General features: G+C 47.2%; 1 protein-coding gene and 1 pseudogene across 2 annotated transcripts in view; one reads left to right on the top strand and one right to left on the bottom strand.

Moving 5' to 3' along the window:
- RABL2B (RAB, member of RAS oncogene family-like 2B) overlaps window positions 1–18,883 on the bottom strand; it is a 21,494-nt gene extending 2,611 nt beyond the window's left edge. The window contains exons 1-5 of one of the 2 annotated variants that reach the window (XM_008573730.1): window positions 18,121–18,881; window positions 17,627–17,787; window positions 5,069–5,098; window positions 3,714–3,793; window positions 2,941–3,020 (exon numbers count right to left, since the gene is read on the bottom strand). In XM_008573730.1, coding sequence (XP_008571952.1) covers window positions 2,941–3,020; window positions 3,714–3,793; window positions 5,069–5,098; window positions 17,627–17,733 — 297 coding nt within the window. In that variant the 5' untranslated portion in view covers window positions 17,734–17,787; window positions 18,121–18,881. Of the gene's footprint in view, window positions 1–2,940; window positions 3,021–3,713; window positions 3,794–5,068; window positions 5,099–17,626 lie in introns of both variants that reach the window. The other variant, XM_008573731.1, reaches the window with a different exon arrangement.
- LOC103591320 overlaps window positions 18,731–19,469 on the top strand; it is a 2,982-nt pseudogene continuing 2,243 nt past the window's right edge.

Here is a 19,469-nt window from a genome sequence, read left to right as displayed (position 1 = left end):
GGCCGGTCTGTATGTGGGATCCGAACCCTCGGCGGGAGCGCCACCCCGCTTCCCAAGCGGCGCACTATAGCAGTGCGCCACCGGGCCAGCCCTAAACTTTTTAAAAGTAATTTTTACCTACTATTTTGTAGCTCATAACTTTATTAAGTTTTAGTAATTTACCATTGTTACCGACTTAAGAATATCAGCCAGAAGCATGAGCACTGCAGACCAGCTCTAAGGGCAGAACTGTCAGGACAGCTTCTAAGTCGCCACTGCGGGATCCTCCAAGCCCCTCACATGAGCCCCCCGAGAGGTCCTCCTGAGCAGACTCACGAGCCTAAACCGCCCCAGTACCACGGCCCATGGATCAGGGTTATGGACAGCCACCACCTGACCTGCTGGAACAGCTGACCTTACCCCCAGCCACCCGGCCGCTTGTGTGAGTCACAGGCCAGGGCCAGGGGCTCGCCCAGCGTGGCGATGGGCAGGGCAGCAGAGCCACACCTCGAGGTGGCAGGAAGTCCACCTAGAATCTCTTCCACGGTACTCCCAGCCCAATTTCTTTTTTTTTTTTATTTCCTTTTTGAGACCGGCCACACCGCGCTCAGCCAGTGAGCGCACCGGTCATTCCTATATAGGAACTGAACCCGCGGCGGGAGCGACGCACTCTCCCCAGTGCCCCACGGGCTCGGCCCTCCCAGCCCAATTTCAATGAATACCCAATTGTCTTGAATTCCCAATAAAGGCTTTTTATAAAGCATGTTTGTATGAAACTTCTAGAATCTGCTCTGCGCCAGGCTCAGGCCCTTTGTCCAGGTCTGGTCTCCTGAGCGTCCTCTCCCTGTTGTGAGCGCTGAGGCGGAGCTCGCTGGAATGAGGAGCCTCCATCCAGGTGACCACCGCTCCCCATGTGGTCAGAAGGAGAGCGCTTTCCACCTGCCAGGTGCAGCAGACGGGATGGCGGCAGGATAGACAAACCCCCAGCCCTCAGAAGAGGGTCCGAGAGGAGCCCGTGGAGACGCATCAGAGGCAGGAGGCCACTCCCAGAGAGAACAGAGGGGTGAGCTCGAAGTGCCAGAGCAGGGCTGAGCCCGGAATGGCTAAGACCAGCCTGCCCAGTCCCCGAGGGTCGGACCTTCTGCCCTGCACTGCCCCCATTTGCCCCTTTTTGTTTTACACCCTTACAGTTATTAGTATTAACATTTTTGAAAATTTCAAAATGGGAAATGTGAGAAGTGTGAGGTGATGAGCTCCATCCTTCACCATTGCGGAGGGTCAAACCATTGCCATCTGCACCCGTGCCCAGCAGTCAGTAAGCCCCGGGGGCGGCTGTGTCTGTCCACTCTGGCACCCCCTGGCACTGTGCACATGCACCCACAGCAGCGTCCCCACGCTAGGAGTGGTCAGAGTGCTGCGGGCATGGACTGGAAGAAGCAATTATAACAACAAACATCACAGGAGGCTGCACAGAGGTGGTGGCACTGAAGCACAGCCTGAGAAATGAGCTGAGTTTCAGGTGACAGGGCATGGGCTGAGGCGTGGTGGAGGGAGGCACAGGAAGGAAGGTGTGCAGAGCAGCAGGCGACAGTGAGCAGAACAGACCGGCTCCTTCTGAAGCTTCCCATCTGCTGCTGCTCCTTCCAGATGAGGTGACATCTGCTCAGCCGTTCCACCCACTCGGTGCCCAGGCAAGGCCACGCGTACTGTGGGCAACCACTGAGCGGGAGGCCAGGCTGGAAGGGTGGGTGGTGTCCATGTGCTCTGGAGTGCCGTGGCGGGTTTCAGACATGACGATGGTGGCAGCGCATCTGTCCCACATGCTCTTCTCACTGTGTGGTCCGAACTCCCACTGATGGGCAGTGCCTGTTTCCTCCCTTTGTGACCACGGCCACAGAGATGCCACACAACTTCTGGGCCAGGCCACAAGGGGCAATATGATTCCCACCTGGTTCTCTCTGGATGCTCAATCTTGGGACCAGGCTGCCGTTCTGTGAGGGAGCCCAAATCAGCCCAAGCTGCGTGGAGAGACGCATGGCGCAGTGCCTGCTGAGGGCCCAGCCAAACGCCAGTGCGTGTGCAGGTGCCTCCAGATGGTTCCAGCCTGGAACCCAGCCTCAGGGTCTTCTCAGCTGAGACCCCAGACATTACGGATTCCTGACCCGTCAGAAAATGGTTGTTTTGTGCCACAAGTTTTCAGCATTTGTGTTAATGCAAGACCTTGAATGTTGTTCTAAGAATGTTGAGTGCGTGAGGTTTTCACTGGGTGACAACTGCTAGGGTTCATAATTCAGAAAACCAGTCTATTACATCATGCGTTACAGACGGCTGATACCCATGGAATGTTTCATAAGTGGACCAAAAGAAAGGCCTGCTCCTTTTTGGCACTTAAAAGTGGTAGCCTGAGAACTGAGCCAGGGAACTCATGGGCAGGAGCTCCGAGAGGACACAGGCTAACACAGCTTTTTCTCCTTGGCCCTTCTACCCACTGGCCCTAGGGGAACCCTGAGGACTGTGTCCTAGACAGCAAGGTGAGAGGCTGGGAGGGAGGCAGGGACTGGCCTGGGAGGGAAAATCTCCTGGGAACTGCAGAGTCCACTCAGGCCCAGTGTCTGCCTCTAGGGAGAAGTAGCAGGTGATGCTCCTTGGGGTGGGTGGGCTCTGTCTCAGCCACGTTTGCCTCTTGGACGCTACACCTGATGCTGAAGCCCTGAGCTTGCTGCTCCCCCTAGAATGGCAGTTCTTCACCCACCCCCACCTGAAGAGAGCTCACCTGGCATGTTCTCATTTAGAAGCTCTGCAGAGCACGTGTGGTTTGAAGTATCCCCGGGTGGCCCTGATTCCCCCCCCGACACACCCAGGCTTGGTTAGGAGGGCTCAGGGCTGCTGGGCCCCTCATCCCCTCACTGCACAGGCTAGACTTGCCCAGTGCCTTTGTCCACCTGCCAGCTGATCTCATACCATGATGCAGGCGTGGGCCTTGTGGTAGTAGGCAGCATGCATGCTCTGGAACCGCTCCTGGCCTGCCGTGTCCCAAAAGTCTGCAACATGAACACAGCTGTGACTGCCTGATGAGGGCTGGAGGGCAGAGAGACCCACACGCCCTGAGCATTTCTGTGCAGGTCTGTGTGTGCAGAAACATGACACATATGTGGTACAAACCACAGCACATGGGAGTGCACGTGGGGAGCTCAGGGAGGAACAGAGACCACACAGGACACAGGGCCAGGGGTCAGGAGGAAGGATGATGCATACAGGAAGCCTCAGGAGGGAGAACACAGCTGCGCCCTTGTCCCTACACACAAGGTGCAGGGCCCTCCAGGGTCTAAACTATGCCAGTGTCCCCCGTGCAGTGACCACAGATGGTGGACACACAGGCAAGAGGTGTGGCCTGGCCAAGGAGAAGGGTGCAACCTCATGGAAGGCCAAGACCCAGTGTGGGGGACGGTCAGATCGCACTGGTTATTTCCTTACACTGACCGATGAGAACCCGAGACAGGAAGCTGCGGCCTTGTCCACGGCCTCTGCACTCCCTCCTCTGCAGGAACAGCTGTGAGCTTTTCTGCTTTTCTGAACTCGGCCCCTGCGTGCCTCCTCCCAACGCCCCTGGCCTCCTGGCTCTCGGGTTCTGTCTGTCACCCCCGCTCCTGCCTGAGGTCCCATTTCCTCCTTCCTCCTCTGTCTCCCACGGACGTCCTCTCACCTCCCCTCCCCTTTGGCCCCATGCTGCTCACCCACAAGGATGGTCTTGCCGTCCACCGTTGCTGTGTGTTTGTACAGGGTCAGGGCGTACGTGGACAGCTGCTGGGGCTGGCTACGCGCAGGTTAGGGAGCAGAGCGGACGCGAGGGCACGGGAGGGCAAGGAATGGGTGTTCGGTGTGAGGGAACAGGCCGCTGCCTACTTTTCTTTGTGCAGTTATTTAGATTTTAAATTGAATGAATGCTGCACACAAGATCAGCTTCAAATGTCACCGGCACGAGCTCCGTGGAAGGGTGAGGAGTGGGGGGGGGGGCTGGAGTGTGATCGGATTTTACAGAGAAGCTGTCATAAACGGTATCATGTACTTGGAAAATGTAAATGTGGATGCCCAGCTCCTTCCTGGATGGAGTTTTTGCAGGCTAGGAAAAAAACCCTAACCCCAGGCCGGGGAAGGGTGAGGGGTGGGGGGGGGGGCTGGAGTGTGATCGGATTTTACAGAGAAGCTGTCATAAACGGTATCATGTACTTGGAAAATGTAAATGTGGATGCCCAGCTCCTTCCTGGATGGAGTTTTTGCAGGCTAGGAAAAAAACCCTAACCCCAGGCAGCTACACGACCATTCCAGGGAAAAACACTCTCGCCAGCCAGAAAGCTGACAAGCTGTTTATAATTGTAGTTTGTTTCTGTGTGAAACCCTAACAAAAAGCCTGGGGAATGACAGCTCCTACAGCTGCAAGACGCTGGACCACTTAACTAGCAAAGCCGAGATGATGCAAGGGGCTGGGTGCACAGGAGTGCCTGGCACAAGGTACAAGCAAGACATGCTCAGATCCCAGCCTTGGGGGACCAGGCCCAGGGGCCCTTCTCTCCATGGTTCTCAGCGAATCCACCTGGGAAGCTTTTTAAAAGCTACCCAGTTGCAGGGAGGACCTCACTCCAAACCTGCACAATGCAACAATTCATAGAGGAGGGAGGGGCTGGCAGCTCATATTTTACAAAGTTCATTCATATCAGAGATATTTTTAAAAATTAGGGGGCCCAGGCTTTGAAGTCAGAGAGGTTAGATGACCTGCCCAAGGTCACGGCTGCTCAGGAGGAGGTGGTGGGGTTTCAATCCAGGCATCTGATCCAGACCAGGTGCTGTTGCCCATTCTCCTGCGTTCTTAATAGAAAACAAATCCAAACACGAGTCATCTCCAAGATATACAGCACTGAGTGTGTGATGTCATGTGGGTTATCTGACAAGACACCAGTGTGAATGAAACCTGGGCACTCACTACCTGTCCCTCCTTCCTGGACTGCTGGTGCAAAGGGCTGGGTGGAGGCACTGAGTGTGTGCATGTGGGAAGAGCCACAGGGACAAGTGCATCTCAAACCTTGAAGGATACAATCCATCCATGAGAAATCTTTCCATGAGTCTGTAAGGAGAACATGCAGGACAGTCAGGCGGCGTCCCCGTCCTCCCTGCCCCTCCTTTATCACCCCCAGGCTGACAGGCCTCCCCTCTCCTGTTCACTCCACAGCTACCCACTCTCTGGTCACGCCTGAAACCTGGGAATCACCATCACCAACTCCTCATAGCAGAATGTCACTACGAGTACACAGACCAGACCACGCCAGGTCTCAGATCCATTATTTCCACCTCAGCACAATGCTGCACATACCATCACCCCCACTTCATGCATGGGGAGGCAGGAAGGATGTGCCTTCCACCTGGGAGCCACTGACCCTAGATTCTGTGGTCCTCCAGGGCTTTGCTCAAATGTCACCCAAGCAGGGAGATAGTCCCTGACAACCCCATTTACAACAGGAACATTCTACCTCATCTTGTACTCTTTTGTCCCTGCCTGCCCAGCACACGACACCAACTGGGATATTAAGTATTTTACTTATTCACCGTCTCTCTCTCAGTCAGAATGGAAGGTGCACGAGAGTAATTTTTGAATTCATAGTTTATTCCTGCATCCCCATTGCATAAGATGTTGCTGAAGGTACAGTGGTGCTTAATCAGTATTTGAATAAATGAAAGTGAACATAGTTAAGAAGCTTAATTTAGTACAGATCACTGGATCCCATGAGAGAATATCATAACACCTGACCGCCAATCAGACCATACAGTAAGTCTCCAAAAAAACCCACTCTCCCTCGAAAAGACATATCAAGACCATGTTCTCTGACCATAATGCAATTAAGTTACAAGTAAAAAACCAAAACCAAATTTTAACACCCTTATATTTTAAAATTAAAAGATAATCAAACATATAAAACCATTTATAATAACTTATAGGTTAGAAAAGAAATAAAGGATACTTAAGAAACATTTAAGACTGAAAGATATAAAAGTTCTATATAATTTCTGCTTATGAGAAAATAAAGTAGATGTACTTTTCCCATTTCCCTTCTAGGGACAACTAAAAACCCTGGATATTATAGAAATCAAATAGAAGAAGACTCTGGAAAGCAGGAAGTAGGCAGATGGGTTGGGCCCCTGGGGCCCAAGGAGCAAGGTGACACGTTCTCTGGATGCTCTTTGTGCCCCTACATCCCAGATTTGAAGCTGAAGAAGCAGGCAACTGGATACACCAACGAGCAGACAAAAAACCAAACCCAAATAAAACACCCACCAAAACATCGACAAAGGAACAGGCCGGGGTGAACCTAGAGTGAGAGGAAACAGACTATAACCACCATCCAAACACCAGGGAAAGAACCGTGACCCCACCTCCACCCCAACAGCACGGCCAAGGCGACAACGAGGCTCTCCAACAACGTCCCCAAGCTGTGCTGGTGTCACAGAAAGCCAAGCAGAGCTGCAGCTCTCATCCGTGTCACAGGGTAACACGGCCCCCTCTCCCCACAGTGTCAGTGGAGACCATGGGAGCCCGGACTTCACGCCCCGGCAGCGATGGGGTCGTGGGCGTAGGGGTGGGTGGGTGCTGCCTAGTAACACGGCCCCCTCTCCCCACAGTGTCAGTGGAGACCATGGGAGCCCGGACTTCACGCCCTGGCAGCGATGGGGTCGTGGGCGTAGGGGTGGGTGGGTGCTGCCTCTGAAAAACAGAAAACAAAAACTAAAATGGCAGACTTAAGCCCCAATAAACCAATAATTACAACTGATTCTCATTATTCACAGAACTTATGTTCTATAAGGTCTTCACAAAACTGAATTAGTGAATACTGAACCATTGCTCTTCAGGGAAAGACAGAGTTAGGTTCCTACGAGCCTCTGATTGCAACATTTTCATCAACTAATCAATATATAACCTTGTTTTATGTGTGCTTCTGTTTAAAGACACCTTATTTAATATACATTGTTGATTCATTAACACTGACCTCTTGGCCAACAACACTGTAAATCATGCTTGAACGAAGCTTATCTAACACATGTATTTCTCCATAAGGCACATAACAGCCTTTTACAAGGTCTAATAGTACAAACAACTCTACACACATAAATTTGGCAAATTAAACAAAATGGGTCACTTCCTGGAAAAGACCAAATTTCAAATCTCACCCAATATGAAACAAGTCATCTGACTATCCCTATAACTATTAAGAAAATTGATTTCATAATTAGAAGAATCCCCCAAAAGAACTCTCCAGGCCCAGAATGTTTTAGGGAGAATTTTACCAAACATTTAAAGAATTAACACCAATTTTACACAATCTCTTCCAGAAAAATAGAGAAGGAAGAAACATGGCCAGTTAACCCCGATACTAAAACCAGACAAAGACAGTACCAAAAAAAGAAAAAAGAACGAAACCCCACAAAAACTACAGATTAATATCCCCCATGAATATAGATGCCTAAGTCATTAGCAAAATATTAGCAAATAGATTCAGAAATATACAGTTATACACCATAAGCAAATGTGATTTACTTCAGAGATGCAAGGCTAGTTCAAGAATTGAAAATCAATGTAATCTGCTGTATTAACAGGTTAAAGAAGAAAAATCATGATTATATCAATCAATGCAGAAAACATATCTGAAAAAAATTCAACACCCATTCATGATAAAAACTCTAATAAAATTAGAAACAGAGGGGAACCTCCTCAACTTGATAAAAAGCCTTTGCAAAAGTCTACAGCTAACATCATACTCAATGGTAAAAGATAGAATGTGTTCCCCTATGATCATGAACAAGGCAGAGATGTTCACGCTTACCACTATTATTTAACATAGTACTGGAAGTTCTAACCAGTGGAATAAGGCAAGAAAAGGAAATAAAAAGAATAAGATCAGAGAGAAGAAATACAACTGCCCCTATTTGCAGATGCCATGATGGTCTACATAGAAAATTCCAAGGACTCTCCAAAACACTCCTAGAAGTAATAAGTGAGTCTAACACTGTAGCAGGGTACAAGATCAACATAAAAATCAATTGTAATTCTATATACTAGCAATGAACATGTGGATACTAAAATTGAAAATATGAAACCATTTATAATCACTAAAAAAAAATCTATATGTAAATCTAACAAAACATTTGTAGGACTTGTATGCTGAAAAGCACAAAATACTGATGAAACAAATTAAAGATGACTCACATGTGGAATATAAAAAAAAGTGGTTTTCGTAGAAGTAGAGAGTAGAATGGTGATTAGCAGAGGCTGGGGAGGGGAAGGAGGCGAAGTTGCTGGTCAACAGGTACAAAGTTGCAGTTAGACAGAGATAGTAAGTTCTGGGGTTCCAGGTTGACTACAGCTAGTAATACTGTGTTGCATATTTCAAAATAGGTAGAAATGAGGACCTTGAAAGTTATTACCACAAATAAATGATAAATTTAAGGGGATGAATATGCTAACTACCCTGAGTAGATCATTATGCAATACATGCATGTATTGAAACAACACACTGTACCCCACAAATACATACAATTAAAAATAAAGAAATCAAAGAAGATCTAAATGAATGGATACAAATTGATACAAGGTTCAATCCATCAAGAAGATAAAGTTATAAAAATATATACACCTAACAATAGAGCCACAAAATATATGAAGCAAACATTGACACAACTGAAGGGAGAAAGAGATAGTTCTACAATATTTAGAGACATCAATATCCCACTTTCTTTTTTTTTTTTTTTTTTTCCCCTTTTTGTCTTTTTTCGTGACCGGCAACGGATCGCAACCCTCAGTGTCGCGCCCGTACCGGACTGGGACCGACAACGGGATCACAACCCTCGGTGTTGCGCCCGCTCCTCGCTCAGCCAGTGAGCGGCCGATCTGTATGTGGGATCCAAACCCTCGGCGGGAGCGCCACCGCGCTCCCAAGCGGCGCACTGCAGCAGTGCGCCACCGGGCCGGCCCAATATCCCACTTTCAATAATGGATAGAACAGTTAGACAGAAAATCAACCAGGGAACAGACGACTTGAATAACACTACAGACCAATTAGATCGAACCAATGTGTAAAGAATACTCCACCAAAAACTGTAAAATACAAATTCTTCTCAAGTGAATACAGATTTCTAGAATAGACCATATGGTAGGCCACAAAACAAGTCTTGATAAAATTAAAAGACTCAGATCATACTAAGTATCTTTTCTAGTGACAATGGAATAAAACCCTAACTCAATAACAGGAAAATGTGAAAATTCACAAATATGTGGAAATTAAACAACACACTCTTTGACAACCAAAGGGTCAAGAGGAAATTACAAGGGAATTGTATTAGTCTGTTTCTGTTGCTTATAACAAAATACATGGAACTGGATGATTTATAAAGAAAAAAAACTTATTGCTTACAGTTTCTGAGCCTGGGAAGTACAAAGTCCATCCAGTGGTGCTGACAATGACCCAGGGGTCTCACATTGCAAGATGGTGGAAGCAGAGAGAGAGAGAGAGAGACACAGACAGAGACAGACTCTCCTTTTCTTTTAAAGCCCTCAGAACCAGAACCACACCCCTGACCACCATTTTCAATCCATCCACTACTGCACAGTCCTACAATCCAATCACTTCTTCAAGGCTCCGCCTTTCAGTTACCATAATAGGATTTTCTACCCTCTTAACAGTCACAGTGGGGGCTAAGTTTCTAATACATAAAACTTGGGGAACACAATTCAAGCTTCAGTGAGTTTTGTGGGACATAATTCAATCCACTACAGGAATTTAGAAAATATCTTGAGACAAATGAAAACAAAGACACAACATACCAAAACTTATAGGATGAAATGAAAAAATGCTAAGAGGGAAATGTAATGTGCAGCTGTAAACACACACATTAAAAATGAAGAAAGATATCAAATCAATAACCTAGAAAAACAATAGAGAAAATCAATAACACCAAAAATTGGTTCTTTGAGAAGATTAACAAAATTGACAAACTTTTAGCTAGATTGACTAGGAAAAAAGAGGCAAGACACAAATTATCAAAATCAGAAATGAACCTGGGGACATGAATACCAATTTTACATTAATAAAAAGGATATTAAGAGACAATTATGAACAAGTAAATGCCAAAAACTGGACAACTCAGATGAAACGGACAGATTCCTAGAAACACACAAACTATTAACAGACTCAAGAAACAAAAAATCTGAACAAATTTATAACAAGTAAATATTTACAACAGTAAGTATTTAAAAACCTCCCAATCCTTCTCCAACTCTCTCCAGCATTACCCCGATGCAAAGCCAGACAATGACACTACAAGAAATGAAAACTGCAGGCCAACATCCTTCATGAACATAAAAGTAAAAATCCTCAACAAAGTACTAGCAAACCAAATTCAGCAGTATATTAAAAGGAATATATACCACGAGCAAGGGGGATTTGTCCTTGGAATACAAGGATGGTTCAGCTTAACAAGATCATCAACCAAATATATCATATTAATAGAATGAAGAAAAAAAAATCACATAATCATCTCAATAGATGGAGAAAAAGCATTTGACAAAAATCCAACATCATTTCATGACAAAAACACTCAATAAACTAGAAGAGAAGGGTAGTTCCTCAAGGGGATAAGGCCGTACATGAAGAGCACACAGCTAACATCACACTCATGGTAAAAGTCTAAAAGCTTTTCCCCAAAGATGAGGAACTAGACAAGGATGGCTGCTTTCACCACTACTACCCCACGCTGTACCGGATGTTCTTCCCAGAGCACTTATGCACGTGCTTCCAATTCCAATTGAAAAGGAAGAAATAGGCCGGCCCGGTGGCGCACTGCTGCAGTGTGCCGCTTCGGCGCTCCCGCCGAGGGTTCAGATCCCACATACAGACCGGCCGCTCACTGGCTGAGCGAGGAGTTTTTCCTAGTCAATCTAGCTAAAAGTTTGTCAATTTTGTTAATTTTTTCCTAGTCAATCTAGCTAAAAGTTTGTCAATTTTGTTAATTTTTTCCTAGTCAATCTAGCTAAAAGTTTGTCAATTTTGTTAATTTTTTCCTAGTCAATCTAGCTAAAAGTTTGTCAATTTTGTTAATTTTTTCCTAGTCAATCTAGCTAAAAGTTTGTCAATTTTGTTAATTTTTTCCTAGTCAATCTAGCTAAAAGTTTGTCAATTTTGTTAATTTTTTCCTAGTCAATCTAGCTAAAAGTTTGTCAATTTTGTTAATTCCGTTGCCGGACACGAAAAAAGACAAAAAGGAAAAAAAAAAAAAAAAAAAGAAAAGGAAGAAATAAAATGAAAGAATCCACCAAAAAAACCTGTTACGCATAATAAATGAATTCAGCAAAGTTGCAGGATACAAAATCAACACACAAAAATCACTTCTTTTTCTATATGCTAGCAATGAACAATATGAAAAGGGAATTAATTCCTTTTACAATAGTATAAGAAAGAATAAAATACTTTGCAATAAATTTAAACAAGGAGGCATAACACTTGTACATGGAAAACTATAAAATTTTGCTGAAAGAAATTAAACAAGACCTAAATAAGAAGAAAGACATCATGAGTTTGAAGACTTAGTATTGTCAGGTAGATAACATTACTCCAAGTAATCTGTGGAATCATTGTAATACCTATCAAAGTCCAAATGGCTTTTTTTTGTTGTTGTTGAAATACAAAAACACATCCTAAAATTTATATGCAATTTCAAGGGACCCCAAGTAGCCAAAAGAATCTTGAAAAAGGGAACCCCTACCTTATACCATATAAAAAAGTTACCAAAAAGTGAATCAAAGACCAAAACTTCAGAGCTAAAACTATAAGTTTCTCTGAAGAAAATATAGGAAAAAATCTTCATGACTCTGGACTTAGAATGATTTCTTATATATAAAACACCAGGAGCACAGGATATAAGAGAAAAAAATAGATAAGCTGAACTTCATTGTTTCAGTCTGTTTCTGTTGCTTATAACAGAATACCTGAAACTGGGTAATTTATATCATTTCTTTCAGTTTGGAAGCGGGAAAATACAAGGTTCAGGAAACACATCTGGTGACTTGGGTGTCACATGGTGAGAATGGGCTGAGCAAGAGAACTAAGCTTCTCGGGGCTGGCCCGTTGGCGCACTGCTACAGTGCGCTGCTTGGGAGCACGGTGGCGCTCCCGCCGAGGGTTCGGATCCCACATACAGACTGGCCGCTCACTGGCTGAGCGAGGTGCGGACGCAACACTGAGGGTTGCGATCCCGTTGCCAGTCCCGGTCCGGTACGGGCGCGACACTGAGGGTTGCGATCCGTTGCCGGTCATGAAAAAAGACAAAAAGGAAAAAAAAAAAAAAAAAAAGAGATCTAAGCTTCTCACTTGCTGTCCTTTTAAAGCTATCGGAACCATGCTCATTAGTCCATGAATGGATCCACACACGAGGGCACAGTTCTCATAATCCAATCACCCCATAAAGGCTCCATCTTTCAAACACCGTAATTGGATTTCACACTCTCTTAACACCATTTACAATGGGGGTCAAGTTTCCAATACACGAACTTTTGGAGGACACATTTAACCCACAGCATTCATCAAAATTAAAAACTTTTGTGCATCCAAGGGCACTATCAAAAAACTGACAAGAAAACTCACAGAATGGTAGAAAGCATTTCCAGATTACATATCTGATATGAGATTAATATGCAGAATATAGAAAGAACTCCTATAACAACAACAAAACAAACAACTCAAATTAAAAATGGGTATAGGACTTGAATAGACATTTCACCAAAGAAAATATAAACATAGTCAATAAGCACACGCAAAGATGCTTAACATCATTAGTCCTCAGGGAACTGCAAATCAAAACCACAATGAGATGCCACGTCCCACCCACTAGGGTGGCTAATACCACAGAACGGAAGATAACCAGTGTTGGTGAGGCTGTGGGGGGACCGGAAGCTCTGTGCACTGGGGACGTAAAATGGCGCAGACACCGTGGAAAACAATTCCGCTGTTCCTCATAGAGTTAAAACAGAATTACTGCATGACCCAGCAACTCTCCTCCAAGGTATGTACCCAAAAGACTTAAGTACAGGGACTCAGACAGACACGTGTGCACCAATGTTCACAGCAGCACTACTCACAACAGCTAAACAGTGGAAACAACCCACGTGTCCATCTGCAGATGACTGGATAAACAAAACGCTGTATATGCCTGCAATGGGATATTTATTCAGTCATAAAAAGGAATGCGGCTCTGATACAGTCTACGACATGGATGAACCTTGAAAACCTCATGCTAAGTGAAATAAGCCAGACACAAAAAGACAAATTTTGCATGATTGTACTTACACAAAACATCTAGAATAGGAAAATTCATAGCAATAGAAAGTGGATTAGAGGTTCCAAAGGGGAGGGAGAAATGGGGAGTCATTGTCTATTGTGTGCAGTTTCTCTTTGGTATAATGAAAAAGTTCTGGAAATATATAGTGACAGATGGTTACAGAACAATGTGAATGCAGTTAATGACACTAAATTGTACACTTAAAAATGGTTAAAAATTTTGTTATGTATTTTTTCCACAATTTAAAAAATTTTAAAACGACTAAGTGATTCTGTTCATCACGATACACTATTATTGGAGTAAAAAGCCAAGGCTGGAAGAAGGTCAGAATGTATAAAGATGTTCCTACAAAAGAATAATAAAAAGATAAACAATCCAATGAAAATGGAGAAAAGGCCTAAACAGGCATTTCACAAAAGAGGAGCTCCACGTGGATAATAAGCATGAGAAAAAGTGCTCAACATCATCAATCACCAGTGAAGTGCAACATTTAAAGGCTGGAAATCCTTAAGATACAACATCATGTATCTATATCTGTATACAAATGGTCGACCTCGATAGTCACGTTGTTCAAATGTTTATTACCTCACGACTTTTTTTCCCTGCTTGATCTATTGGTGATTGAGGAGTATCTATTCTGAATGTGCTCAGTTATCCTGTTAAAGGACCAGTCAGACTTGGTCACTCCTCTGCTCAAAACCATCTGCTGGTTTCCACCGCTTTGAGATCGAGCCCTCCCTTTCTCTTCCTGCTGCGCCTCCACTGCAGCCAGTGGCCACCCCCTCTTGGTGAAGTGCTCCTCCCACACAGAGCTGCAGGGTGTCCTCTCTCACACTCTTCAAGTCTCTGCTCCAATGTCACCTTCGCATACAGGCCTGCAGTGACCACTCTTCACACTGCAACTGCATTTTCTTCCCACGTTTTGAAGGGTCACTCCTTACCTGTCCGTCAATTTAATACACTCTTACCACGATTTTATAGTTCTGACATTTAAACTGCAGCTTCAATTGTAAAAAGGTGGTAGATTTTATTTTTAACCAAAAAAACCAGCACCCTTATTATAAAGAAAATACACCATCTTCTTAGATAGAAGTGGAACATCACACAATGAAATTACTGCAGCCAGAGACGTTAACATGGCAATGAAAAAGGCCTGTGCTCAGAACATTGTCTTGAGAGCACATATGCTCAGGAAGTGGAGGAGGATCTGCAGAGGTTGAGAAACTTGTCTCATCAGAGAAGGAGCAGTGAAAGAATAAAAACACAGGCAGAGAGGGATTTTCTTAAGGAAAGGTGGTTCTCTGGAAGACAGGACTGACAGAAAAATAAGCCCTGGAGGCTTGTTCCCTCCCAACTTCTTGTAGCTTAGCAGAAAGCCAGCTCAGCAGGCCTGAATTCAAAAACAGAGCAGATGTACCTCTGGGGGCTGCAAGAAGCTCTCATGGCTACATATTCACACAGATGTTCCCTGCTCTCCTTTCCCAAAAGTATTTAGACTATTACAGGCACTGGGTCCCTTTCCTGAGTCCCTTTTCACAAAGCATCCAGCCCATCTACTGCTGGCCTAAGCACACCTCCATCGGGGACCACTAGAGCTTGGAACATGGGGCCATGCTGTGACTTTTCTGCTGGTAAATTTCCCCCAGTCACCCTACTTTGTATATATACCACGTGGCCTTAGTAGGGTGCGTGTGTGCCTTTGCTCTCTTTGCACAACAATGGGCAGTTGTTAAGGGAAATATGAGGCCTTTGAAGGCCAAGTTAGACAGCTATCAAAGAAAAACGGCAATGCATTTAGACCTGAGTACTCTTAAAGAGGGAATCAGAAGCCTATGTCTTGTTATCAAGCTGAAAGATCACTTGGGTCCAAAGACATTTAAAGAAGAAAGGCAAGGCCTGAGAGAGCCTGGGAGGACTGCTAGGGGGAGGTGTTTTCAGAGCTAGAGAGAGAGAAGCCACAACCGGAGCATGGGCCCCTCTTGGAACTGGGCCAGCAACACCCAGTTGTACAGAAAATGTGGGAAAAAATGAGTGGAATACAGGTGGCATGGCTATAAGTGGGGACAAAGGGAGGGGTCCTTATCTACCTGGAACAAGGTCTGTCCCTGACAGTGCTCATTAGAGGAGATCTGGGCAGGACGATCAGATCACCAGCTGGCTGGGTCAAATGCTGCTGTCAGTAGAGAACATCTCCAGCAAGAGTATTCAACTTAGGAAGGTGGCACCTGCAGGAGTAAAGGAAAAGCTCTCCGCAGGGGGCGCCGCCCAGATCTGAGGATGCCTGCTCACAGGGGTGGAGGAGCTATGTCATTAGAGTCCACCCTCAATGAGCCCTGGGGTGCTTAAGAGGCAAATGCAGGGCCGGCCCGGTGGCGCACTCGGTAGAGTGCGGTGCTTGGGAGTGTGGCGGCGCTCCCGCCGAGGGTTCGGATCCCATATAGAGACTGGTCCACTCACTGGTTGAGCGCGGTGCGGGCACGACACCGAGGGTTGCAATCCCGTTACCGGTCACGAAAAAAGACAAAAAGAAAAAAAAAAAGAGGCAAATGGAATGAAGAAGCATAAATGTACTGCAGGAGGGAAAAAGGCACCTTAGAGGCCTAGCGATTGGGGCTGCCACTGCCGTAAATTTCTAAACTGTGCATGCAAGAAGGCAGCATCCCGTCAACACCACCATCTAGAACTGAGGCTGTGCCCAAATACGAGGAGATGCCCTCCAGCTAGGAAGAATACAGGTGCTAACTGACCTCTTAATGGGAGTTTTTTCCCAACTGAGTTTAGATTCACAGGTTATAGAGACTGAAAACTGGCATAGAATTCTTCAGTCCCAATGAAATGAACCAAGGTTTTCTCACCCACTCACCTAGCTCAGATAAACTGTTTTCATCAGTCTTTGTCTCTGGGACAACCTTTGCCTGAGATATTGCTAGGGCCTGGTGACTGGCTTGTTTTCTAAATGTTCGGGCTGTGGGGGCCAATGCTGTGGTAATCTTCATGTCCTGATAACTTCTCAGACTCTCTTATTTTTTGATATTGTTTTAAATGGGGCTTATAGAAGACTGTCATTGAACCTGGGGCCTGGGTAGCACTGAGTCAGCAGGCAGGCCACCTTGGATCTCACACTAAGCAACATCCTCCTTATCAAACTGACCATCTGCTCCCCACCTGCTACCATTCCTGTTCTCTCTTGGTTGGTTCTAAACTCCAGTGGGGCTAGAGGGGGTGTTATTATTGGGTAACCTTCCCGAACTACAACACCCACCTTCTCATTTATTGTATAGGCATGTTGTTGAGGACAGTCAAAGCAACTGTAAAATAGTAAACTAGAGCTGCAGTGTGTGTGTGTTGGGGGTGGCAAGGAAGAGAGAGAGTGTGAATTCATGAAGACGGCCGAAAACTCAGCAAAGCCCCTAGAGAATTATTCACAGCTACCAGAGTCCAACGATATGTTAATAAAGATGAAGGTAGAAAACAAGATGGGCCTGGAGCACCTGGGAGATAAAACTAAACCAGATACCTCGACAGGGACAAGTCTGCCCTTATCCTGTGAAGGCAGAAATGGACATGTGCCCTCACCAGTCCCAGGTGGGAGAGATGGGAGCCTGATGAAGACAAGCTGCCAGCACTGCAGAACCTCCCTTCAGCTCTCCAGGTGGGGGGGTTCCACACCTGTGCACACACCTCAGCCCCCAGACCCGTTCCCGGGAAGTGGCAGATGCTGGGTAAGCAGAGTGAGCGACCCCTTTGACTATGCCACCCAGGTCAGTTAGATGAATAGGCCAGTCTTTACAATGACTATAGACAGCCATCATTTCTATCTGCTCCTCTCAATCTCAGTGAGTCCCTCCGAGACAGCACTTTACCACCTTCATTCAGTCTCCAGTTGTGCTAGTCCCACTTTCCTCACCATCCCCACTGTTCTCCCCTCCCCTCATGACCCCTCAGCCCACACACCACATCAGGAATACCCACGTCTCACCTTCTCAAACTCAACTACTTGAAAAGTCTCCAGGGTGACTTGCTCCACACCTTCTATCAGGACTCATGGAAAATGTTCAAATTCCTCAGTCCTTATGACTTTCCCTCCGCCCCCAACACACATAACCACTGACAAGGTCCTCCTTGCTCCCCCCATGCACACCTGAGCTCCAGCCAAGACCACTCCCTCACCAGTCCATAGAAGGCGTGCTCCTCCGTGCCTCTGGAGGAGGACCTTTCTAACAACCCAGACAAGCTCTGAACTTGGTCTTTCTTCCTTAATCTCCCAACATACTTCGACTTGCCCACTGCGCTGTCCCCCAGGCAGATGATCTTCACGTTGTCATCAGCATCGTACTTCTCTTGGTCCAGCTCGTAGGGTTTGTTTCTGTCCCCTGCCATTGGCTCCTAGCTGTAGAGAAGGGCCCACCTCAGGGGAGGGGACCTTGTTACTGTCTGGGAAGATCAACAAGAGGCTGCAGTTAGAGAGAAGGGAAGCCCCCACAACCAAATCTGTTTCTTCCTGTTCCTGGATGGGACAGACAATGAGCTGATGAGAGCAGGGCCCAAGGACACATTCACATCCTTCTCCATTCACCCCCAACTTGGCCTCCACATGTTGAGTCTTGGGGTTGTAACTTTGTCAGTAACCTCTTAGGTTGGTTTACCCTAGGTCATCTCCCTAGTGCAGGTGAGCTCAAGGCCCATCCCTTCCACTCCCACCCCGAGAGACAATATTCTAAAGCCATGCTGAAGCTTTGTAAGTTCCACATACAGAAGTTTTCTCACCTGTAAAACAGGGACAAAAACAGTGCCATGTCACATGGTCGATGTGAGAGACTGGAAAAAGCCTGAGCTCTCATTACTGAATGACACAGACCACACAGCCAAAGACGCCTAACCCACATTCCCGGTCCTCTGCCCTTATGCCTCTCACCTCCCCTTCATTTTCCATCCTACTGCAATCAACAGCTGCCTCTTGCTCCCTCAACATGGGTATCCCCAGACCTTCCTCTCCGGGGCCAAGTATCTCCTAAATGCTGATGGTGGCAAACTGTACCTCCACCGAGATTGCTTCCCTCAGTGTCAGACTCAGATATGCATGAGATGCCACTCTTAGACTGGCAGACTATGCCACACAGGCACACATAACAAACACAAATACTTAAGTCCTGCCCACATCACCTCTAGCTCTGTTCCACTCCCCTCACACCCAAATATGACTTTGCAAACATTCCTGAGAATGCACCATAGCGCAGACTCCGAGCTAGAGGGGCACACAGAAATGATGCGACGACCACGAGGTAGCTGGAATAACTTCCCCTTACTGAGTATTCACCCTAAGCAGACTCGCACCGGGTTCGAGACCCGGTGACGGCAGTCTAGTGTGGTAAGAGCTATGACAGAGGTGTGCACACGGGTAGGAGGTGGAAAATGGCGACAGGGCCCTCGAGCCCCCGGCTGTGCTCCCGCACGACTCCGGCCTCTGCACAGGCAGGAGCTGGGCCTCGTCTGCGGAGGCGCCCTCAGCCCCCAGACCCGTTCCCGGGAAGTGGCAGATGCTGGGTAAGCAGAGTGAGCGACCCCTTCGAAAGCCAAGCCCGGCCGTGTCGCTCCATGCTCGAAGGCCTTCCACGGCTGTCGCTGTTGTCGCGATCCGGTGGGCCAGCTCGCTCTCACCGGGGAAACACCCCGGGCCCAGCCACGTCTCGGCACCGGCCCCTCCAGGCTGCCCCGACCCCCACACCACCGCGCGAACCCTCCCGCCCGGGCCCTCAGAGACTCCGAGGGGCGGTCCCCACAAGCTGAGCCCGCCGCCCGGGTGCCTCGTCCTCACGTGCGACCCCGGCCCCGGGCGGGAGACACCAGGGACGCTGCCGGTCGTCCCGGGACCTCGAGCGCCGCACGGCTCTTCTGGCTCTTCCGGCTTGCCCGCGTCCTGGCCGCTGCTACGCAACCGCGCAAGGACCCCGAGCAGGGCTGCCCGGCGCGGCGCCTGAAGGACCCCTGCGGGCGCGGGCGGCCAGCGCGGTGCCTGACGGAGCGGGTGGCTCGGGGAGTGGCTGCTGGGGACACGGAGGCGGCAGGCGCGTGGCCTGGAGGCTTCCGCAGCGTGCGACTCTTTGATGGGGCGACCT

This window comes from Galeopterus variegatus, unplaced genomic scaffold, assembly GCF_000696425.1.
Source record: "Galeopterus variegatus unplaced genomic scaffold, G_variegatus-3.0.2 Scaffold960, whole genome shotgun sequence".
In the NCBI taxonomy this organism is placed as follows: domain Eukaryota; kingdom Metazoa; phylum Chordata; class Mammalia; order Dermoptera; family Cynocephalidae; genus Galeopterus; species Galeopterus variegatus.
Note: the sequence above shows the minus strand (reverse complement) of the source record. Positions and strands in the feature narration are given on the sequence as shown.